Genomic DNA, 25311 nt, shown 5'->3' with positions numbered 1-25311 from the left:
ATAATGTTGGCCGTCAACAAAGTAGGACGACCGGAACTTTAGGGACGCTTCGCTACAATAAGGCCTTCACTAAAAGAAGTAAACAATGGGTGATCAAACCAGTGTTTGAGGATATGCAATATGAGTTTATTGAGAGACTTATCGTAGATGTCCTCGATAGGCACATACATGGAGTGGTGAACGAACCTATGCAGGGGACAACTGCATTGCCACCCAACATTGCCTCTGTTCCATGTCCACCTAAAGCAGAGCTCATTGAGAAATACACATCACGGTTTAAATGATTGTAATTCGATTGTCTGTTCTCTCGAGTCTCCTCATGTTGCAGGCCCATTGCAATTAAACCAAACAGTAATATAAATCATTTTTACAAAAATTATAGAATGTTTCCGTATTACAAACACATGGCCGACCCATAGGGACAATAAAAAAAAAGGCACGCAGACAAGATGCCCTTACACTAACTGGAGCTAACTAGAAATGTGTGCTCGCTCAAAGTGAAGGTCAGCTGCTTTGATGTTTTGCTCGGGTGGCGGAACGGCCCACGACCCAATATAAGGTTCTATTGTGATTTGACCTTGACAGGCCGGGACCATCCTGAAAGACTAAGAAAAGATAATGAATAAAATTTCAGAAACTAAACGATGAGCCACGTTCATTAGAAGAAGTAACGTCGGCAAAGAAGGAGTGGTGTTTCGGGTCTGCCCTACACAGAGACACAATGGAAAATGCAAATATAATGTAAGTAACTTTTGATGAGTTTATACCGCAATTTCATTACTATACAGTGGCTTTAAAGACGGGTTCAGTTGTACTTGTTCGTTCTATGTGGCATAGTGTTTTCTACCGCGCACTATCTGGAGGAGAAACATCTGCTTTTACTGAAGCACCTCAAAACCTTCCTCTTTGCTTCTGCTTTCTCTCTCCCTCTCCCCTGCTACAACTGGTCCACTGTCTGCGACCTCGGTCCTGGGCCCTTCCACTCTCCACCTGCACTGCCTCCCTGTCAACCCCTGCACTGGGGGACTGTCTCAGTATCCTACAGCCCCCCCTTCCCAGCACTTGTTCTGCACTTACCTTGCACTTGCCACCAGCTGGCCCTATTTATTTATTATTTTATGCTACTTACCTTGTACTCCACTCCCCCCCCCCTCCATGCCTCGCCACGCCTTTAAACACTTGTGTACACCCAGTAGCGCTGTCCTCGCTATGAAATGAATAATTTTAATAAGGATCTGATGGTGAGACTAATTTCATTTTTTATGTTTTTAGGTACATCATTCACTACTGTCTGTGTCACGAGTACCAGACACCGGCGGACGGCTTCTACAGCCGGCAGTTGCTTCTCCGCGTGAACAACGTTACCACCCTGACCATTTTATGGGACGATCGCCAAGTACAAGTATGCCCTTACGCGGTACTAACGGTTAGATGCAACATACCTACCGTTGTGGTGGCCTAGTGCCTCGTTGTTGGAACAGCCATGCGATTATCAGTGCGACAGAAGAGCTTATTTTTATCGTAAACCAACACCCTGTGTACTGCACACGAACATCGCTTCCCTCAAGACGAACTAATTTGGATCGAGAGCAAAGAAAAATGCAAATCGCTGAATATTCTCTAAACATTTGATGTCCAATAAACGTACTTTGCCAAATGTACAATCTTGCCGTTTGCTTTTAAACCACGGTTTCACATTCCGAATTGTGGTGCTGTATTGTGAGATGCTCTAAGACCCTGTGTACAGCAAAGGACCATCGCGTTCCTCAATACGAACTTTTTGGAACATGAGCAAATAAAAATGCAAATCGCTGAATATTCTCTAAACATTTGATGTCAAATAAATGTACTTTACCACATTTACAATCTTGCGGTTTGATTTCAAAGTACAGTTTCATATTCCGAATTGTGGTGCGCTGTATTGTGAGCTGATCTGTGTTGATTTCCGGGGTCTGTGTGGAGTCGCGTAGAAGACGCCTGGGCGGGTTTGCCTACGCAGCTCAGTCACGTCACGGATAGAGGCGGGGAATATGAATGTTTTGATAAAGTCTGTTTCAGGGGCGGGGGATTTGATTTAGTGCCGCAAAGGCAGGTGAGCCAGGTCGATGCGGCGGAATGATAGGATTATCACAAAATGGAGGCTGATTTCGAGTGCGATAATGGGCGAAAAGTCGGGTAAGGTCCATAGGAAAGTTTCCTACGATCTACCGATTTATGCTTACAAACACATGGCCGACCCGTAGGGACAATAAAAAAAAAGTCCCGGAACTATCCTTTAAGGTTTATTTCGGCACAGTTTCGTTTTCACAATTATTCCCAAATCTCCATATAAATTGAAACTTGCATTTGTTCACGACTTATTAAATGTTACTTACCTACAGGCTTAGAATAGGCCATTTGGAACAAGTTTCAACCAGCATTTTTTCTGGAAGATTCCTCAAACCCTCCATGAAGTTTGAATCAAGTAATTTAAGTTTAGCTGTCATTGCCTGCTCAATGGGCTTTTATGAATATTAAAACATTTTTGAAGCTTGGAACCGAGCCACTAGTGTTTTGGGGGGCTTTTTGGCAGTAGCCAGTGATCAGTATGGTCCCCAGATAATGACCTAATCGAACATTTTCGCCTTCTAGAAAACGTCTCTGATTCCCCCGGCACTAGACAGATTATTAAAAAGTACCTGTGGTCAAGGTTCCATGTGCTGAACAAGATCCTGCTTTCCCGGTTACTGTAAGGGTTGATGGAGTGCTTGGCTAGGCAGTCATCTGCATCAAAAGGACCCTGCAAATCAAACGTCAGCATTGTCATACATGCAGAAACATCTCAGTCTAGAATGCCTTTCAGAACAGCAGAAAAAAAATCTAGCAGTGCTGCAGAACCAACTGCTGGGGCAAAACAAATGAAATCTGCGATTCTGTAACTCACCTTAAAACTCACAAATTGAAACTCCTTTATTTGAAAGAACCATAACATTATTAATAAAAAAAACTTCATTGAATGATTGGAAAAAAGTGATTGTCCACACCTAGAAAATTTGGTTCAAATACGTAGACATGGCCAGACTATTATTTTCGGCTTGATCTCCCCAACTTGCCATATCTTCAATACTGTAAAGGTTACTCAGCGTGGAGAGCACTGTTCTGCAGGCATATGGACACTGTGGATCCATATGTCCTGTAAATGGGGAAAATGGACACCATGACGTGTGAAAGCCTAAATGTGTCATGAATTCCTGCATTGTGGGAACAAATGTGGACTGGAGCATCCAATCAGGTTGCGCTGACCAACAATTTCCCATTTTGCTGGACAGCCGGCAATGATGCAAGTAGAGTTATATACCCGTTTGCTGAGTAGACAAAAGCAATGTATCTCTATGATGTGTTTACCCCACAGGTTTGATGTTCCTGTGTGTTAAGTAGGCAGGTACAGTGCAATTATGCACCTTTTATATCTGCGTATAGTACAACATGCTTTACAGTATTGCTCCACTCCTTGAAAATTTGGATTAAAGCTATACCATTTTATACTCTTGGTGGTGGGAAAAGGTAAGTAGCCTGGCCTTGTCAGGAGGAGTGGGATCTCCTCTCGGCCGAGGGTGGGAGACCTACCAGGGAGTAATCCAGTGCCAGCCCTACCCTGGAGGTGGACAGTGACAGTTGAGAGGGCTTCATTTCTTGCACCCCCCACCCCTCCTTTTTGCTAGTGTGAATTTGTGCTTTTATCTCATTTGTTAAATCCATGCCTCCTTTAAGATGCTCGCCTGTGTTTCTCTTTACATTTCAGATCAAAAGAGATAACAGAAACAACAATGTAACCATGAATCATCAGAGACACATGTACAACCAAATCAGCCAACACAGAATATAGAACACAATATCAGTCACCGCAAGAGTCAGCAGCAACACCCACTAGCTGCAGCAGAGCCAAAAAAACATCTGGATCAGAGAGAGTGGCCGGAAAAAGCTGCAAGCCTGAAAGGCAGACAGAGGAACTGCAAGTTGATACCTGAAAGCACTGGCAAGCACCTGCACGGAGGAATGATCTCTTGGATGACTCTTGAACTACCAGGGAATGGATAGGAAGACAAAGCCTCTTCTTTCCAAGGAAGGAGAGTACAAGACTCTACACTTAGTATAAGGCTGTACCACCCGAGTACATGGTAGCGTAGACAGAGCAGCCAGGCTTATTTTAGGAGGAAGAGGGGGTTGTAGAGTCAGTACAAATGAAATTGTAATACAAATAGTCCAAAGGAACACTGAAACAGTATATGTGAAAATAAAGGATTTATTTAAATACAGGTAGGCCCAGATAAATCTAGAGGTAAATAAGCACCAACACATTATGATATGATATTTTATTTATATCGCGCCCATACACAGGTGTTTGAGCGTGAGATTATATGAAATTATATGAAATCACAATTATTAAAAAAAACACAACACTATACTTGACGGTACACAGACTCAAGTATAAACCTTATTTGAAATACCCAACAGTAGTTCTAGGGAAGTCAAAAAATGTTCATACACATTCAGTATAGGTCACACCTATTCTTGGGGAGTAGAAACCAATGGTTACTTTCACCATTACATTCAGTAATGCAAGGGCAATAAACCCTACCAGATGCACTGTGACTCTCAGTACAAATCACTTAATCAGTCAACTGGACAATATACTTTTTGTGAATAGGGGACCACATATTCCAGGTACAGTAAAAACCTGTAACTACTTTTGTGATGACACAAAGTTATACTAGGTGAGTAAAACCTAAGGATGTAATATTCAATTACAGGTGCATATGAGCTCAGTGAAACACCGAATGAGATTAGCAGTAAATCTGGTAATTTATTTTTGGGGTGGCACACAGCTAACTCAAGGTAAGTAAAACCCATATACTTTTTATATCTCACAAGGAGTCCAGGTTAGATCTTTCCCAACTATACAAGTGACTGGTGTAGGACTTCTAAGGGACAGTTAGAACCACAGACTCTGGGTTAGATAGCACAGGGAAAGTAAACGCTAATGTTACACTTTACTGAATGACTCAAAGTTATTATAGGTAGGCAACAACCTAATACAGATTTATTCTGGAAAGGCTAGCAGCAAGTCAGGGCAAGCAAGACCCAGTTGGGGTACACTCATACAATTATCCTAACAGGGCTAATCTGGTGATACAAACAGTTGGAGGACACTTGTACAATTATCCTGCAGGAATAATCTGGTGAAACCAACACATTACTTTTGGGAAAAGGCACAACCTAATCACAGGCGAGTAATATACCTTCACATCTACTTTCTATTAGAATGGCAAAACAGTTTCTAAGGAAAGAAAGATGTTAACCATACTTTAAAGAATAGTAAATCAGACATCCACAGAAATTAAGAACTTTAACTGTTCACTCTTACAGTTACCAACCAACTCTTTTACAAGCAAGTAACTTTTAAACATTTTGTTTTCTAGGCAAAAGGCCCAATCCCTTAAAAGACTTTCCCTTAATCTTGGAGCATGAGTGTTCTCAGTGGGAGAAGGGGGGGGGTCACTAGGATTTAGTGTCTAACAGGCAGTAGAGTTCCTTAGGAAGACTGGGCAAACAGGCGAGTACTTTACTTCTAGAGTTAGAAGAGAGTCCAGGGGCTTCGCAGAAGACACCCTAGCAGGATTCTAGCAGTGGGACTGGGTGCACTGGATGAGAGGCCTCCCCATCACAGAAAACACCACACAGCTACACAGAAATAGTAAGAGACTTAAGGTGAGTATATACCCAAGCCAACACAGTACCTCAGCATTGAAGAACATTTTGCAGCAGGAGGAGGAGGACTTCAGGGTCTGTAGCCAAATACCCGGTCAGTGGATTCCATGTCGTGGTGACTGAAAACAAGACCTCAGAAGGAACTTTGCAGCAGGGATTGATTAAGGCTCTAGGCAAGGTTTTCCTCGCGGCTGAATGCGGTTCTGTGGATTTGGCGCCTTTTCAAGCAGCACAGAAGAAGACAGAAAATCGTGGTTGAATTCTCATTGTTACAAAGGTCCAGCACTCTGTCGAGGGGACTTTGCGGACTTGATTCGTGTCTCTGGAGATCCACCAGGATGCCCACGAAGTTTCAGTGAGATTCGGAAGACTGTGCATTGCACAGTGGCTTGAGGTCCAAGGGTATTGGGGTATTGCAGCAACGCAAGGTCGCAGCAACGCGTGGGATGGCTCAAAATGCAGGTCTTCTTGAGTCTATTGGGTCTCACCAGGCTCTGGGTCAGAGACGTTGTTTTTGGAGTCCCCAGGTCGATTGGAAGGAAGGGCTACAGCAGGCTCTAGTTACACAGCAGGCTCTCCGGTCGCTGGAAATCGTTTCAGCCGCTTTTCCTTCATCATCCTCTTTGGTTCCTGTTCCAGAGGTCGACTTTTGTTCAGCTTCCAGGTTCGCAGTATTCAACAGGAACTACAGCACAACCTGTGCATTCTCTCCCCGCATTTTACAAGAAGGGGCAGTCTGGTTGTCCAATCAGGACAGCCAGCCCCCCCACTGGAATTTATCCCCATTTAGGCAAGGAGGAAGACAAAGGGCTGTGGAGGTTTGGACTCCTCCCACGAGTCCTGCCCTCACAGACAGAATGGAGCCTGGGCGGGGAGTCCAGAGGACTACCGCCACAGATAGAAATCACACAAAGTAATTTCCCGCCCTGGATGTCAGGGGAAGGAACAAGAAAGGCCAAGAAACACAAAAATGGCAAAAGAAGAAGACAGGGGCCATTTTTTTAAAATGAGCACCCTTAGGTGCCTTTACTGCAGCTATGCACACAGCCGGTGTTAAAGGTGCACCAAATTAATACAAGGTATCACTGCCACCAGCCACTGAAGGTAAGCTTGTCCCTGTAACAGAATTGTTACAGTTTTAATGTGAAAGGGGATTTAGTGCATCTCCCCAGCACTCCACATAAGGTGGGGTGTGGTGGCTTCACAGAATACAATGTAAAAGGGATCCAAACATCCTTCATACCCCTGGGAGCTGTAGTTCTCTCAAGGTTAGCAAAATAAAGGGCAACCCAGCAACAACAGGCACCTATTGCCAATTAGTTGTTAATGAGGATAAAAAGACACTATGTAGAGTCAAAGAAATGACACCCAGAGTAAAAGATTCAGTGTGTGTGGAAAAAGGTTCCCACGCACAGAGGAATTAAGGAAAAATATCCCACTAGTAAAGCATAAAGTTCTGGGGTTGACCCAGGTCAGAAGATTTACCAGTTCTGTGAAAATCTTACCTAACAAACACTTAAAACACACTTCAAAAATATACTCCTTCAGTTCAATAAAGTAAAGTAGATACCCTTTTGGGATGGCACACAGACACTTCCTACACCCTCAGGTAACTTCAATAGCTACGACACTGTGGACAATAATAAATCACTTTCCACACTTAAATTGTAATACTGAAGTTGTGGCAAAAAGGAAAAGAGATTAGGAGAGAAAACCATGGTTAACAAGTTTCTCACACTGGTAAGCACTTTCGGATCCCCCAATGCAATGTAGGTTAACGCTTTCCTAACAATACAAGTAAGGAATGTATGACTGTTTGGAGGGATAGTTAAACACAGAGTTAGAGGGTCAGAAGAGCCTGCAGGGACCAGGACAGCCAATGTCACTTGAGCAAAGTGTAGGGGAGCTGAGATACTTCTTGAAGATTAGCACAAATGTCTTGCACAATGTTAAAAGAGTTTTGCTGTAAAAGAAATTCACAGTAGGGCCACAAGCAGGGAGGCGTGTGAAGAGCAAAGCTGCAAGCAATTCTGCAAAAGACAGCCAAAGCAAGTCTCCAGCGAGACAAGAAGCTACACACAACCAGCGGTAAGTATCACCAGTTTCACAGTACCTTGAGTCTGAAGAAATGGTTCCAGCTGGCTTCTGTTCCTGGGCCTCAGTCATGGGGACAAGAGGGAAAATGTCTTGGGACTCCTGCACTACTTTTTTCGAAGGTCAGCGGCAGCAATGGGCGCTATTCAGATCAGCGGCACTTCGCGGTTTCAGCTACTCACAAATAGCACCACTGCGATAGTCTGACACCTTGTGGGCTCTTCTTGCTTCTGGGGTCCAGCACTCTGTTGAGGTGGCTCAGGCTTGCTTCGAGGGAGGCCGGAGGATCTTCCTGGAGCTCGGGTCCGGTTTAAAGGCGATGCACTCTATTTTGGTGTTCTTGTCCCCTGGCACTCGGTTCCTGCCGCAGCGACGAAATACAGCCAGCAGAGAGGGGTCCCAGTCGAGTTCTTGGGGTGATTGGTCCCACCAACCCAAAGGGAGAAGTTGTCCTTTCCGGGCTTCTCTAGTCGATTAGAAATTCAGAGCTTCAGCAATGCAGCAGGGCTTCACCGGGCAAACCAATGGTCCAGGAGGGTGCAGCAAGCATCTCTTCCAGTTTTCTTCTTCGGTTCCTTCGTCCAGTGGTCAACTCTGCCTTCCTTGCAAAAGACCTGGCTTTTATGCAAGTCTCTCCCATTCATCCGCAGCCTACCTGTCAATCACAGCAGGGTGGCTGTCCTCCAAGGACAGCCAGCCGGCCAATCACCTTTGGGTGCATCCCTGTAACCAAGGAGGCTAAGCACAGCGAGTTTCGGAAACCTCCCTTGCTTCCTGCCAAGCCAGACACGATGCAGCCAGAGGCGGGTTTCAGCACTGAAGCCCACCAAAAACGAAACGAAGGGACCAAACCTGGTTTGGCGCGCAGAGTAAATCTCAAGGAGGACCATTCCAACAAGAAATGGTGAAAAAAGAAGACCAGGGTCATTTTGACAAAATGGGCACCCATGGGTTCAATACTGCAGCTGAGGGTTCAGCCTGCGGTAAAAACGCAAAGTGGTATAAAGAAGTAAACCACTGCCACCAGTCATTAATTGTAGAAAGGGTAACATTAAATTGTTTCATGAGAAGGTAGACAAAGGGGATACTAAGTAACACCTCCAGCACTCCACATAAACTGGTGTGTGCTGGGTCTACAAAGAGAAAAAGGTAAGTAAAGTAAATTTCACTTTACTACTCTTGGAAACAGTAGTCTAGCCAAGAGAAGGTATTTAAAACTTTGAGAAAACCAAAGTACTTCCCTGTGACACTGCGCTGAGGGTGCTGTATGTCACAATGCAAAAAGATGCCGCCTTTCGAGTTTGTCGGACTCCAAAAATAAACACATAAAACACATAGGATTAAAAGTAAAAAGTCCCAAAGTCCAGCAAAAGAGTTGGGGTCTTTAAGGAGGGAGGAATTTAGCACTCAGATGAAAATTCTCCCTAACAGGGTGGAAGGTTGGCTATGTGAATCTATGAAAGATACCAATGCTGGAGAACAGGCGTCACAGGTAAGAAACGTTCTTCTCCAATATAGGATCTTTCACAGATTCACATGTTGTGAAAATAACGCGTAGCAGTATACAGACACTGGAGGCGCACACATGGAAGAAACCTGCATCCGCATACCTGACAGCCAATCCATAAGATCATACCTTACTGGAACAGGCACTGCTTCGGGATGCTGCTTCTCCAGGCAGTAGTACCTTGTGAAAGTATGCAGCACCTACCAGGTGGCCGCTTACAGATGTCTAATCGGGGACCCCTGGCCAACATGCCACTGAAGCTGCTGTAACTCTCGTTGAATGTGCATGTGGGGAGGCTGAAGGGGCTTCCCCGCTGTCTTGTGGCAGAAGATCCAACAAGATCCACCTTGCTATGCTTTGTTTGGATAGAGCACTGCCTTTATTCTTCGTGCCATACGCTTTGAAAAGTTGCATTGATTTCCTGAAGGACTGTGTCCTGTCAATGTATTATTTTAACGGTTGCTTAAGGTCAAGCGAGTGTAATGCCACCTCTGACGGTGATGAGGGCTTACTAAACAAAGCTGGCAAGGATATTGTGGAATTTTTGTGAAATCCGTGGGCACTTGGGGAACGAATCGCAGATTTGTCATGAGAAGTACCCTGTCCTTTTGGAACTGCAAGTATGTCTGGTTGGTTAGTTCCAACACCCTCCTGGCTGACATAATAGCCACCAAGAAGGGGACCTTCCAGGATAAGTATCCCAGAGGTGCAGAGGCCATAGGTTCAAACGGTTTCTTCATGAGCCCAGAGCATGGTGTTCAGACTCCATTCTGGCGATATCGGTCTTACTGGTGGAAAACCTCTGAAAAGGCCTTTGAGGAAATGCTTTAGGAGTCTGCTCCCGTCTGGTGTGCCTAGAGATGGCCGCCAAATGCCTTTTAATAGGTTTGTGAGTAAGGCCTTGTTTGGCTAGGCCTCGCAGGTCTGGCAGTACCTCCTCTGGCGTTACAAGGAATGGTTTCCATCTTTCCTGGTTGGTGTTGGGTTTCACACCACTTGCACAATCACTTTCACTTTAGGCGGTATGATTTGTTAGTGGCAGGAGCTCTCGTCGCTGCCAGGACCTGTCTCTTCAGATATGTTCAGGTTTCCAAACTCTGAGCGGTCGGGCGCAGTGATTGATGGTTGTGGTGCAGAATGTTCCCTTTGCCTAGCGTTATGTTGTCTGGTCGATTGCTGAGTCGGATGGTTTTGTCCCTGGAAAGCTGGACCACAGAGTACCAGGTCTGGCAAAGCCAGTCTGGCACAATGAGAATCACCTTGCAGGAGTGCCGCTTGATCGCCTGTATCGTTCTGCGCAGGATCGGAAACGCTTATGCAAAGAGGGCAACCCACATAAAAGCGAACAAGTTTCCAATTGAGCCCTTTTGGGGCGTCCTGCTGGCATACCTGGCACACTTTTTGTTGTGGAGCGTGGCCAATAGGTCTAATGTTGGCCAACCCCAGTGTTGAACAGTGATTGCAGCGTCAAGGAGTGGAGCTCGCATTCATGGTTTTGGGACATTTGCCTGATGAGGCTGTCTGCCGTCTGATTCTGAATCCCTGGCAGGTGCAATGCCTGTATGCTGATTCTGTGGGCAATGGCCAAGTGCCATGTCAGTTGAGCTTCATTGGACAATGTCCTGGATCTCGTTCCTCCCTGCTTTTGCAGGCATTAACATTGTGGTCGTTTTGTCTGTGAGGACTTTGACCGTTTGGTTCTGTAGTATCGGGAGGAAAAACTTGAGTGGCCACCGAACCGCTGAGTTAGAGTACATTTATATATAGGGACGATTCCTGGGGGGCGTCCATAGCCCCTTGACATGAAGTTGGTACACGTGAGCTCCCCACTCCTGGAGGAGGGTGTCGGTAACTAGTGTTTTGTGTCGGGTGTTGGATCATGAAACGCTTTCTCCTTCAGACATTGGCTTTGGTTGCCAACCAATGAAGCTGTGAGTGCAGCTTGAGAGGGATCCGCACCTTGTCCCCCCATGATCCGGTGGTTTGCGTCCAGTTCGCTGCTAGGAACTCTTGTAGCCGTCTCATATGAAGTTTGCAGTGCGGGACCAGTGGTATGCATGATGCCATCGTCCCAAGTAGTTGCACGCATTGGCTCACTGTTTTTACTTTGCTCGGCCTGAGCGTCTTTAGCAGGGCCACAAGGGTCTTCACTCTGTCGTCGCTGGAGGGACGCACCCTAGTTTCCCGGGTGGAGAATTTCGCCCCCAGGAATATGAGCCTCCTGGACGGCTGCAAGAAGGATTTCTTGTAGTTGATGGAGAATCCCAATGTTTGTAATAGACCCACTGTTGCTGCTATAGAAGACTGTGCTCCCTGCCTGGATGGCGATCGCACCAGCGAGTCGTCTAAATAAGGATAGACGTGGTGTGTCCCTATTTACGCAGGCTGGCTGCCACTGGTGTAAGGCACTTTGTGAAGGTGCGCAGAGCCGACTCCAGGCCGAATGGAAGGACTTTGAGCTGGTAGTGTGACTTTCCAACCACAAACCAGAGGTATTTCCAGTGCCCTGGGTGGATGGGTACATAAAAATATGCGTTCCGGAGTTTCAGGGACGGGAGGTAGTCGTGGTGCTGCATTGCCTCTATGACCTTCTGTAATGAGATCATAGTGAAGTTTTGGTGCTTTATACATTTGTTTAACATTCTCAGGTCTAGAATGGGCATCCATTTTTCGTCTAGGTTGCGGACGACGAAGTATCAGGAGTACACTCCCTTTCCCCTTTGGTTCCTGGGGACTTTTTCTATGGCCCTTAGGTCTTGTGCGCCTGTGGTTGGTAGTTTGGAGGTATGAAAGTGGGTGTTTTGTTTGAACCCCTGTAGGTGCCCGTATACTACCACATCCAGCACCCATTTGTCCTTTGTTATTTCTCTCCAGTGTCTGGCAAACCTGGAGATCCTCCCTCCCAGGGCACTGTGGGATGGTTTGTCACTGTTGGGTCTTACCCTTCCGTCTCCTTTGCTGCAGTGCTGATTTTATCAAAAATCTTTCAATTTGTGGTATCCCTGTAAAAGCTCTCTTGTACCTCTACCCCTGGAAGTAGTATGTTGAGCCTCTTGAGTATTGATGTCCCTTGTTGGATGAGGATGTGGATGTTCTGCCAGCTGCTCCCCTGAACTAATAAAAAGGTCAACGGTTCTGCAGGGATGTTAGCGACCTCACTGTCGGTGTCCGTTTTAATTGTCTTTAGAGCTTCGTTGATCTTGGGCCTGAACAGCTCATCACCCTCGAAGAGCATATCTACCACTTTATGGTGGACATCTGGCCCGACATCCGTACATTAGGACTACCCCGTTGGCCACTTGCTTAAAACCGGTTTCTACCAGGTCCACCATCATGTTGATGTCTAGGTTGGAGGACTCTCCCCCCCCCTCCTTCAGGATTGCCTTTGCCTCCTTTGCCTCTGGGAGATGCTCCAGGATTGGTGCGAGTTTATGCCACATCTCCCTATTATATGATCTATGATGGCTAGGGAGTTAACAGCTTTAACTGTCGTGGTTCCAATCGCCAAAAGACCTTTTTCCCAAAAGCATCCTGCTTTCGCGCTTCATTGTCTGGTGGCATAGCATATTTTTGTTTCAGTGACCTACCTTTCCGGCTTGCGGCTGCTAAGACCACTGACTCGGGAGATGGCTGGGGCGTGAGACATTTTTGTGTATTTTCCAGTGGATTGTACTTTTTGTCTAGACTGTCCTTCACCGCTGAAATCGTGAATGCTCGCTTCATTGTTTTCAGCCGCTCTTGCCAGACATGGTCGAGGATGGGAATTGAGACCACCGACTTTCTCCTCTTACCCATATGGTCAAATATAAAGCTCAGGGGTGAGAAGGCCAAACTCCTTGCACGCTTTCATGACTGTACAACGGAACCCTGTGATGGCATCAGGGGGAGATGGCTTTGCAGATTCCTCATCTCGGGGAATCTGTGTCCCAATCATCGTTCCCGCTTGCAGTGGTTGACAAGGATGTGGTGTTGCGGGGGTTGTCCGCATCTGTATCGGTTAGTTCCTCTTCTTCCAGCACCAATTTAGTCGATTATGAAACGGTACAGCTCCTTTTGCATGATGGAGAGGTTAGTGTTGGAGACACACTGCTGCCTCTGCGTATTGGCCGATGCTGAGTGAGGTCGTGGAGGGGCTGAGAAATGGACATCGATCGCAAGCACCCTCTGGAGGACCTTGCTGATATTTCCCTGTGATGTGGACCTGTGTCTGGAAGTTGCCACAAACTCCTCTTATGGAGTTCACACTACAGCTATTCTGTGGTCATTGCACTGGCTCACAGTAGCCAGATAGATCAAATTTAAGTCCCTCTGCTTAGTTCATCACGCTTTCCTTGGCCAGGGTGCAAATCATCTTCAAGACACATTTGTCCGCTACCTTCCTTCTCGTGAGCTCTGTTCCCAGTCTGCTTGCCTAGTTGTTGTGCCTAAGACTCTGCTTGTTAGAACTGGGGAATCAGGCCTTCACAGTGGCAGCAGCCAATGGCATGCCCTTCCCATGCCACTGAGAGGCCTTTCTAACCATCTCGAGTTCAGACTGTTGATCTTGACCGGAGACTGTTGTGGTACCTGTGGCACCGCTGATTGAGGTGGCGGTAAGGCCGGCCTCCCTGGTCTCATCAGAGCTGCATGAACCTGGGTGATGACCCACTGTAGGGACGGGAGCACTTGCATGGATAGTGGGGCCTGTGGGTTCGTTAACAGTGCCCTTACATCTCTTTGTTGTATTTGTTGGTGGGTGTGCCCCCCTGGGCGGACCCGGGCCTGCCTATTCCTGTGGCAGTCGTGTGTCCAACCTGCCTCCTCTTATGGCCGCCCAACTGTCAGGTCTCCTTCTTGAATAGGACTCCCTGGAATAGATGGTCTAGCTGGAGCCTCCTCCTGTAATATCACTGACTGTTCCGAGTCTGACTATTAATGCACATGGTAGGCATTTGCCTTGGTGCTTTTACTTTTGTTCATTTTCATGGTTATCTTCAATTTCCTTTTAGCCACGGGCTTGAACCGGGCCACGACGGGTGACTGGATGCTGCATATTCCTCACACACACTAAGATTCTTAGCATTTTTATTACATTTGTTACATTTTAGTTTTTTATATGTATTTCCTTGTACTCTGGCATTGTACCGGGTCTGAGGGTGCCTGGCCTCAGAGTGGACCCAGAGGCTTGTGCTCGGTACTGGAAGTCTATTTTTATTTCTCACTCATTCACTTAGGGAGGCAGACCCTATTCCCTGTCTGTAGCAGTGGGAGGGGATTGGCTACGGGTATCTGATGTGCATATTTAAGAAACTATTCTGCAGACAGCGGAACGGTCGTGCACAGCATGAGAGGGCCCGTTGTGCCGAAGTTGCGCCAAAGTTAAGCCCGCCTGGGACCGTCAGGGCTAAGGAAGGGCTTGACCTACAGCGTTGTTATGGGGTTATGCGACAGATTATTCTGGACTTAGCTCCTGCCACTACAATGTTTCCTCCTGGCTGGGGCATATCCACCGTCAGTTGCCCACAACCTATGGGGGATGCGGAGAACTCCTTGACAGCCATGCTACTTAAGACCAGGTCACTGACGGCCCATGCAGCTTTTGTGAATAACCTCCTGATGGATTGTACGCCTGATATCCTTTGTTTGTTTGAGACTTGGCTTACTGAGTCATTGGCGCGAGGGCTGGTTCATACTTCACCCAATGATTATAAAATGATTCACCTTGACCGACCCTCAGCACACCCGGGGGGCATGGTGGCAATGATATTTAAGTTGAAACTCTGTGCCCAAGATCTTGCTTACTCATGGAGTAGCCATGGAAGCTCTGTTATTGAGGCTGGTTGTGTCAGAGTCTTGCTCCAGTCACTTGCTGTTGGTATATAGGCCGCCTGGGCTGCATGGGGGTTTCTTAACCCATTCTTAGATCTTGTAGCAGAACTTCAGGTCAAGTTTGCCTATCTTGTGGTGCTCATTGATCTAAATACTAAATTCAATCTGCCTTGGGCCCCATTTTGAGCCAATTTGACAGTATGGTTGATATAGGTCTCCATCAATTTGTTAGGGACCCCACATATGTGCTGGTGAATACATTGGATATTTTATTTGCAAGGGATTCCCAGCTATGTGTTTGTCCGGTTGAACCTATGTTGTAGCCTGACCATTATTTGCTCACAGTAGCCAGATGGATACAATTTAAGTTCCTCTGCTTAGTTCATCGCGCTTTCCTTGGCCAAGGTGCAAATTATCTTCAAGACACATTTGTCCGCTACCTTCCTTCTCGGGAGCTCTGTTCCCAGTCTGCTTGCCTAGTTTTGGTGCCTTGGACTATGCTTGTCAGAACTGGGGATCGGGCCTTCACAGTGGCATCAGCCAATGGAATGCCCTTCCCATTCCACTGAGAGTTATTTCTAACCATCTCGAGTTCAGACTGTGAAGATACTTTTTTTTATTAAGGTACTTGGTACAACAGTCGGCCGTGTTGTTATTCTAGCGCGTGAATACCTGCAGGTGATTGTGCGCTTTATGAAATTTGGTATCATAACATGCTGTGCCTCAAAGTCAGTATCTACCTCGTACTGTAATCTCTCTTCTGGTGTTCGGTTTGTCAACAAGCCCAGTTTATGTGGTGTCGCAGACGAGCCAGTTTTGTGCCAGTTAGATTTTTGAGATGTCGTCAATGAGGCAGTTTTATGTGGTGTTTTCATAGGGTCAGGCGTCTGGTGCTTCGTCGCCGTTGATGTCGATGGGCTGAATTTACACAACTTTTGCTGCTCCTTTGCAGCCGTGGGGTGCTTGTGCACCTTCCGTGCCTCAACAGCCTTCATTGAGTATGCGCTATCGGAGTGGCCGACAAGGTATTTGTGCCTTCCGCCATGCGCCCCGGGAGATCTCTGCTCCCCACCCCACCGTTGACCGGGCCTTGCCCTCTCTCACTGACCTTGATTTACATTACTGCTGCTAACTTCCACCCCAGTGACGACTGGCCTTCTGCGGGTGACAACGGCCTGGCTGGTCCCTTCGGTCTTTCGGCCGCCGCCCATGGCTCTTGTGCGTGGCCTTCTTCACCGGTCGTTCTTCATACCTGGCCCTTTCCCTCGACTGCAGTAGTTTCCCGGTCGGAGCGGGCAAGCTTTTGGTCGACTCGAAGTCAGAAGATTATTCAGGGTAGTTCCCCTCGTTGAGCCAGTAGACAAGCCTTCTATTTCTATCTTTGAGAGCCTTGGAGCTAAGACCTCTAAAGATGATGCAGCTTTCAATTGTGTGGTGGGGCTAAAGGCAGTATGCAGTCGGAGTGCTCATCTCCTTCAAATACATTTTTGAGGCCACAAGTGGCACCAGGCTTAAAAAAGGGGGTCTCCTTTTGCCCTCCATCCCCTGAAAACTTCCTCAACTTTAAGAATGTACTTTATGTTTTATAGAGAAAATGCTTCTTTTCTTTGAAACTGTTGTTTAAGAGTTTAACCTAAAATTCTGACTTTGGAAAAACCGAATACACGGTTAGAATCTGAGGGGTAGAGGCGGGTCTAATCTAGGGGTACTCGAGGTCCCACTGGTGGGGATCAAAACACCCATAAACAAGGGTGTTAGACTACAAAATGTAGGTTCTTCTTTCCTATAGCAAGGGGAATCAAAAAGTAACAGAGGATTCAGAGCCTGACGACAGGGAATATTCACAGCATGTGAATCTATGAAAGGTCCACCCATTGTTGATGCACCCATTATGCCACATATTAGGAATGCTGTTCCTCCCGATTTGTTTTCCCCCAATGTTGCCACCTGTTGATGCACCCTATGTGCCTAATAATATGCCACCTGTTGATGCACCCATTGTGCCACATAGTAGGAATGCTGTTCCTGCCAACTTCCCTGCCCCAACCTACCCCTGCCCAATGAGCTGCACCCTCATTAACGCCTGGTCACTTCCGGCCCATGCCCTCAACATTCAGGACCTCATCACCAACTCAAACCTACTAATCATCACTGAGACTTGGCTCCATGAAGCATCAGGACCTGCCCTAGCCCTCCCCCAGGGCTATACCATTTTTAGCCCTTGTAACCAAAGAGTCAATTGCAGTCAGAAAGGTACAAGGAGAACTCAGCTTCAATAGCGACTAGCTGCTACTGAAAGTCAACCCATCACCCCATTGCACTATCACCCTCCACATTCTGTACCGTCCTCCAGGACCCAGCACAGATTTCTAGGAAGCCCTCCTACATGCCATCTCTGACAATCTAAAAAAAAAAAAAAAAACACCAAAGCGATCCTCCTGGGAGACCTCAACTTAGGCTTGAATGACCCTGTTGACTCTCACGCAGCTTCCCTCAACAAAGCTCTTTCCACCTTAGGCTTCAAATAAGCAGTCATAAATCCCGCCCAAATAAAAGGATGCACCCTTGATAGGATCGCTCACCACAACTGCACTGCTTTTATCACTTTCATTACACCTATTCCCTGGTCCGATCACCACGCCATCCGCTTTGAGCTTAACCTAACCAACCCTGATAAACACAGGACACCACTCCCACCTGCCCTCTCCAAGAGCTCCCGGCAACTCACCAAGGAAAGACTCCTACCCCACCTACTTGTGGCTGCCTTCCAGCCCCCATTCTCCAATGACCCAGGCACCCTTGCCTCTACCTACACTTCCATCATCGCCGAAACAGTAGACGGCATAGCTCCTCTCATCCTTAGGAAGGCCAAACGTACCAAACATACGAATGCCTGGTTCTCCCCTGAGCTTCTGTAGCTACACGCCAAGAAAAGAACAGCACAATCTTCCTGGCTAGCTAAACCAAGTGATTCCACCAAACTAACATTCTAAACCATATCAGAAGAATACAAAGCTGCTATTATTAAAGCTAAGACCAATTCATTCAACTCTAGGATCGCAAACGCCAAGTCAGAATCTAAAGAGATATTTGCCATCTTCAGAGGGCTGGAAACGCTAGCTCCCACCCCGCCTACCCTCACTAAAGACAAGGAATGGTGTAATAGTATCCAGGATGCCATGCTTGATAAGCTGAACTCCCTTCAAATTAAAATAATTTATCACCAACAGGCCCTAAAACAACTATTTTCTAGCTTCAACTGTAATACCTCCGCTGACGCTCCTTCCTTTTCTTCCAAGGAGATGAACGAACTAGAAGTTGCTGCACTCCTTAAATCCATCAAACCCTTGAATTGCAAAGGATATGCCTGCCCAGCCCAGCTCATCAAAGAAAGTGCATCCACCGTTGTACCTTTCATTACAGCCTTTATCAACGCCTCCTTCACGTCAGGATATGTCCCTGCTTGCCTCAAAGAAGCCTGGGTACGACCGCTCCTTAAAAAACCTGGGCTTGACCCTACTATCCCAGCAAATTACAGACCTATTACCACGGTCCCCTTCTTACTTAAAATCCTCGACAAAGCAGCTTACCTGCAGGTACACAAGTTTCTAGAGGCCAATAACTTGCTTGGTCTCAAGTCAGTCCGGCTTCCGGCCCAGCCACGGGACCGAAACTGCATTACTGGACCTCAAAAACCAGATTGATGACCTCTGGGATGCAGGAAAAACAGCCCTCCTCCTGTTCCTCTACTTATCCGCAGCATTTGACTTGGTGAACCATGATACTCTCTGTCACCACCTCTCCTCTGCTGCCAATTTCTCACCCAACGCTACAGCCTGGATCACATAATTTCTCCAAGAAAGAGTTATGAAAGTTCTCTCTGACCAAGCCTGCGCCAACCATAATTTCATCAAATGTGGGGTCCCCTAAGGATCTTGCATTTCACCCACCCTCTACAATCTACTCATGAGGCCCTTGTTTAACTTCCTGGACGCATGTGGCATCACATTCACTAACTATGCTGATGACACGCAGGTGCTCATCCCCCTAACTGGCAACTATGAAGCAGACAGCAAAACTCTTAATTCCATCTACTCTGAGATTCAAACATGATGGCGGAAAATGAGTTGTGTCTTAAAAGTGAAAAAATATGAACTCTTACTTATTGGCTCACCAGGAACACTCAAGAAACTCGATGTAAAGTACAAATCGTTCTCCATTGATAACACCCCATCCCAGTCTCACAAGCAGTGAAAACCTTGGGGGTCTATCTAGACTCGAACCTTTCAATGAGCAGACAGGTCAACGTCATAGCATATGCTGCGGCCTACTATTTTAAACTGATTACAGCAGCTAGACCGTTCACGACAAAACAGAACTGCCTTACCATAGCCAGAGCAATAATCGGGTCTCGGCTGGATTATTGCAACAGCCTCCTGGCTGGCACTTCTGCAAAAAACATCGAAAAACTACAGACGGTCCAAAACAATGCACTGGTATTTCCAAAAGGGGCCACATTTCAGCAACCAGGAAACCTGTCCACTGGCTCCTGCTCATGGAACGCATCTTGTTCAAAACCCTTGCCCTCACCCACAAATGTCTTCATAACACCGCTCCCCTTTACCTTTCACAGCGTATTGCCAAATCCTCATCTGACAGACCCACAAGAACCGCCTACATAAATCGTATCACCATCCCCAAGACACTCAGGGCTCGGGCAGGAGGAGCTAGCTTTGCGGTCATTGCTGCAACCAACTGGAACACCCTCCCTCTGCACGTGAGAAACATTGACTCGAACACAGCATTTAGGAAAGCTGTCAAAACGCTATAGTTTATATAAATGTACCACACCAGCTCTATTGCCACGAACATTTTAAGTAAGCTTTCCAAGCTCTGTAACGTGCTATGTAATGTACTACTTATGGAAACACAATCACTTAGGTATATACATTACTGTAGCCCGCTAGGCCTTCGCTCCCTGTAACCATGAGCTAAGCCTATTGCATGTAACTAAGACATCCTCTTGCAACAGCGCCTCAATGCCCATGGGCTGTAGTGCGCTTTACACATTCAAATAATTTAAAAAAAAAGATAATCCAATGCTGGAGAAGGAGGGGTCTCTCCCAGTGAGGTCCCACTTGCCTCGACCCCCTAGGGAGGGTGTTGCAGAGCAGGCTCACCTCCCTAGCCCCTAGGTCGAATTCCCTTGATTTGTCACCGAAGGCATGGAGAGGTTGCACCCCAGCAAAGGGAATGGACGTGGATGGTGCTCATTTATAGTGCACAAAGAAAACATTTAAATCTAAGACCTAGCAATGATCTTTATCAGGGTGCCAGGGGAAGGGTTGAGCACTAGATGGAGAATGAGGGCACCAGGAATTCTTCAGAGAAGTGGTGGGGCTGGACAGCCGGGTCAGCAGGGTCAGCCAGGGACATTAAACCTGGGAGACGTGCAGTACTGACTCACCATTTAAGAGAGTGGGAGACAGCAGCAACATCAAAGAAGGGTGAGGGGAATTAAAGGGGCAAAGAAAAAGAGGGTTGACATGTCAGGTAGAAGGAACAAATATCTTCTGAGAGAAAGGTAAAGAAAGGAAATCAAATGAAATGCAGAATGCCAAAGCAAGAAAAATGTACTCAAGAAGAAAACAGTATGAAATAGAGAAAGGAGAAACTAAAGAAGGAAAGGAAGGATAAGAAAACAAAGCAAGAAATATAAATTAGGAACATTATAGGGCAGAATGACTTTAGGAACTAAATGTCAGCGAACCAATGTCATTCAAGTATGTGTAAGACTCAGCACAAAATGCTGCTCGCAGTCCTTGGGCAACTAAGTTGAAAACAGCCGTGTGACAGATGTACATGTACACCGGGGGACCAGGGCAAGAGATCAAGTGATGGACCAGCCACACTTAGCAGTGTGCATTTCATAAGGCACGAGAAGAGGGAGCTGCACTGGCATTCAGTGCGAAGTCAGTTAATTACACTCCTGCTTCCATTGTTCAAGTAAAATGGTGCCAAGTGCCCGCTTGGCCCCCCGTGTACTCCATGCCTATTGGTGTATACAATGATCCGAAACAATATCTGTAGGCACTGTTCTTCCCACTACTGCTTTGTTAGCGTTCGGTATTTAGAGGATAGTTTAGGCACACATGTATTCAGATAATTAACCTGACAAGTACATGGTAATATGCAAAGTTATTATTTTGTTATCCATTATAGGGAACCGCAACAAGGTAAAGCCGGTTTCTACACCAAGACGTGTGTGACCCAAGCATCAACTGAACTAACCAAACACTTAATCAGCTCATTGTAAAGGATCACCTATATGGTTAACACATTTTTTTAGGGTTCTTTCCGATATCATATTCTGTATAAAACAATAAGGATTTAGTAAGCAATAATGAAACCATCCTCAAATGTGAAAACAAAAAAAACCACTGAAAAAATAAATTTGATAATGGAGTTACAAAATGATGGTAGTTATCGCTACATGTGCAAAAGAATACAGGTTTTTTGAATACATGGCATGCTTATTTTCTTAAAACATCTTTGTTTTGAGAAAGCAGTACTCATGTCTCTATGTGCAAAGCAGAAACAAATAATATACTTGTGCACAAATATTATTTCTGTTCATAGAACAGGCAGCAGCAGGTTTTGTATTTGCGGAACAAGCAAAAAGCTTGACATGGTGCTTCACATACAGGAATCCGTGTCTTGAGCAACTATGCACGACATACCTGTGTGGTGAGAAGAAAGAAATTATGCATTTGTGAATTTAGCAGCAATTAAGGTTACCACAGAATGACCAAGTTAATCTTTGGGAAGGCAAAGAGGAGATCTTTGTTGGTTAAGCAGCCAAAAGACCTGATCAACTATGACGATTTAGGAGAAACAATGACATAAGAGATTGACTTGCCGCTAAAATCAATGCACAATACTTTTGTTGATGGAGAGAGAGTGAAAAATATACAGTGGTTATTTTTGTGCACAAAAGAGTGAGGTTTCATGAAATGTTTGGTGTGTTCTCTTTCCATCAAGTATATAAAAGTCTATAGCTTCACTTTAAATTGACACAAAATTGTGACAAATGAGGTGTTCAGCAGGTACAAATGATGAGGATGATGTGTCTCTGTGATAGGAAAGGAGATGGTCTATTGTGATGTTTATCAGACTGACAGAAAAAGGCAGCAACTTACTTGGCATGAGAACCAGCCTTCTGACGTACAGAGCCGGCGTGTCTCCTCTTCTCTTCGGTCGAAGTAGCAACCATTGAATTTCATAGATTTTAGCTCATTCCACATGATCTCTGCTATCTGCTTATATTCAGCCTGCTCCTTTGGACCCAAAGTGGATGCGTAGCTCTCAACCTGCAGACATGCATAAGAGGAAATATCAGGTAACTTCACCATCTTTTCCTTTGATCTTTCCTGAATATTTCTCATCCAAACTTTAAAACCCCATAGGATCTTTCTACCTCATCCTCCCGCTTTCCCTGTGGGAAGAGGGGGCATTTGTTAAAACTGACGAGCAACCTTTGAATCTTTGATAAAGCTCATCTGGAGGATAGCTCCAGGGCAACGTGCTCACCCTGGAAGCAAGACACAGAGCAACGCAGGTTCGATCCCTGGGTCCGCGCTTAGAAACCTCTGGGTATTAAGCGTGTTATAAATAACATACATCATATCTAAATTGTGATGGTATTTTTTGCAAAATGTACGTATTTTTTATTCTGGTTCTTTTTATTCTGAATAGATTGTATTTTGGCCTGGACTGGTTGACTCAATGGAGACTACAATCCAACTTGGTTTCATAAATAACCAGCAAATAGGTAAATCATCTCCAAAGAAATTCACTGTAAATTGCATTTCTCACGCACATTTACTTTGGAAGGCCTGAAAATGTTGCTTGAGTGTTACTATTCAGTGAGTCGATGAGGTCAGCCATAACTTTACTGTACAGTATAGCTAGGCACATGAGCCGAATTTGCAGTAAAGAACCCCCCAGCCCCCCAAACCTTTAGATAAAATAAGGCACATTATGCCTGGGATATACTAAATGACTGCACACTGCCAACTGCCTTTTAATTAACAAGGCCATTCTGTGGCAAGTTCCAGGAGACCACAAGGTTAGCGTGGCAGAATCTAGGGGGGGTGCACATAGCAGAGCAGAGGACTGTGCAAATACTGCAGAGCTTTCAGCAGCTGAGGCAATGGGACTGCCGAATGTTAAAGCTCTAGAACCATACACCCTTGGTGCCATGCTGGATTGGCCTTTCATTCAAACACAAAAGTAATTGACACCCTTTGGAAACGTCATGAAGTCTCATAATTGAGGTAAGAGGAAGGGATAAGGGAGGCCCTTTGAGTTGGAGGCTGCTACCTGCTCTATGATGTTTCATACACTAAAACACCTTAAGTTCACATTTGTGCTTTAACTGAGATGCTGGGCCTCACAGACAGCAACATCACAAGCCCTCTGCAAAATTATTCCAAGATGGTGTTATGTTAACGGAACTTGTGGAGTGCAACAGCCACCCAAAGGCATCAAGGCGCTATAGACCCGAGGTAACAACCAGAGAAGGCAAACAAAGAAAGATTTAGAACAGAAGGGTCTTCAAAGCGAGACGGAAGTACGAATGATTGTCTGTTCCATGGAGAGCGATGGGGAGAGAAGTCCAGGCCTTTCCAGCAGCCACTGAAAAGGACCCCCCCACCAACACGAGTAGCGTATATGGAGGACTTGAATGATTATTGAAGATTGAGAGCGGGGTGCTCTCGAAGGAACGAAAGGGCAGACAGACTGAAGAAATACAGTGCCCACCTTATAAAAAGCTTTGTGTACAATACACCAGGATTTAAACAGCACACGTTTCTCAACAGGGAGCCAATGTAGCTCAGGTAAAATGGGACTCATATGAGCACCATCAGGTGGATGAAGAACCGCCCATTCAGCCATGTTCTGCAAAGGTTGGAGCCTATGAGTCAGATTGGCTGGTTGAGCCAGATAGTGTGCATTACAGTAATCAATACTGCTCATCACCAGAGATGACACAAAAGGGGCATGGAATTTAGAAAGAATTAAGGGAAGGCCCTTACGAAGGTTCCCTAACTTAAAATGACCAGTATGACAGACAGAGGCCACTTGATCAGACATTGAGAGCGAGGCCAAGATGTTGATGCCCAGATCTTTCACCAGAATGGCAGGTAACGGGAAAGGGCCAAGACCAGGGGGTCAGAAATCCAGCGTCCAGAAGGATGAATGGTGAGTCAAACCTACCAGCAGTAGCTCTGTCTTTTCACCCTTCAACTTAAACCAGTTCTCGGTCATCCATCCGCCCACAACATCCAGGCAATCCCTAAGCCGAGCAGCCATCATAGGCCAAGACCGATCCAGCCGTAGCATGATCTGTCTATCATCAGCGCAGTGGTGGACACAGTTAAAATAATTTTGGCTAGTGGTCCCGCAGTGTTGTCTGCTAGCCAATGTACGCCACCTAGAAAACGTGAAGTTCATACCATTTTTAAGCAACCACAAGATACACCTATACAAACACACACATTAGTACATCAACACTAACCGAGCCACGGCTAAGCTCTCCTGTTTAGCTCTATCACACTATGCCACATCAGCGACGAAGCACACTCAGACACTCAGAGCAATATAGCTATCAGATCTTGGGTTCTTCCCTATGAATAACATTCTCCCAAGTTTGTTCACGGAACCTACGGAAAGCATATTGGCACTCAGGAACAGAGTACTTCTCCTTTACCCATCAACTCCTCAGATTTTGGATCTGCCTCTCCCACTGTCCCACTAATGAACACCATCCCATAATTTTTCTTATGGAGCCACCCACAGCAAAGCCACCAATAGTGGCAGAAGGGCGCTATACAAGACCACTTACATCACATTTGTATGTATTTGAACAAACGAACGGCCCTGATCCATTACGGCAGTATAAAAGAAAGGACAGGACTGGGTTTGAGTCAGGCATTTCGATAGCGTGATTCGGGATAGAACATGGCAGATCAGCAAGAAGAAAGGAGGGGAGAGAGCAAAGCTGAGTGGAAGGATAGAGAAAAGAGGAGCAGAGGTGGGAGGGAAAATACCAGGTGCAGAGGTACGCAAGCGAGACAAATCAAGTGGAGGTG

At 46.0% G+C, this 25311-nt stretch overlaps 1 protein-coding gene across 4 annotated transcripts in view; it reads right to left on the bottom strand.

Moving 5' to 3' along the window:
• DFFB (DNA fragmentation factor subunit beta) overlaps positions 1–25311 on the bottom strand; it is a 355076-nt gene that overhangs the window by 21612 nt on the left and 308153 nt on the right. For all 4 annotated transcript variants that reach the window (XM_069610255.1, XM_069610254.1, XM_069610257.1 and 1 more), the window contains 2 exons: positions 22357–22527; positions 2679–2779 (listed from right to left, as the gene is read on the bottom strand). In XM_069610255.1, the coding sequence (XP_069466356.1) occupies positions 2679–2779; positions 22357–22527 (272 nt within the window). The remainder of the gene's footprint in view (positions 1–2678; positions 2780–22356; positions 22528–25311) is intronic.

Source organism: Ambystoma mexicanum, chromosome 8 (genome assembly GCF_040938575.1).
Source record: "Ambystoma mexicanum isolate Mex_15411 chromosome 8, UKY_AmexF1_1, whole genome shotgun sequence".
NCBI classification, from domain to species: Eukaryota; Metazoa; Chordata; class Amphibia; order Caudata; family Ambystomatidae; genus Ambystoma; species Ambystoma mexicanum.
This window is presented reverse-complemented; position numbering and strand designations above follow the sequence as displayed.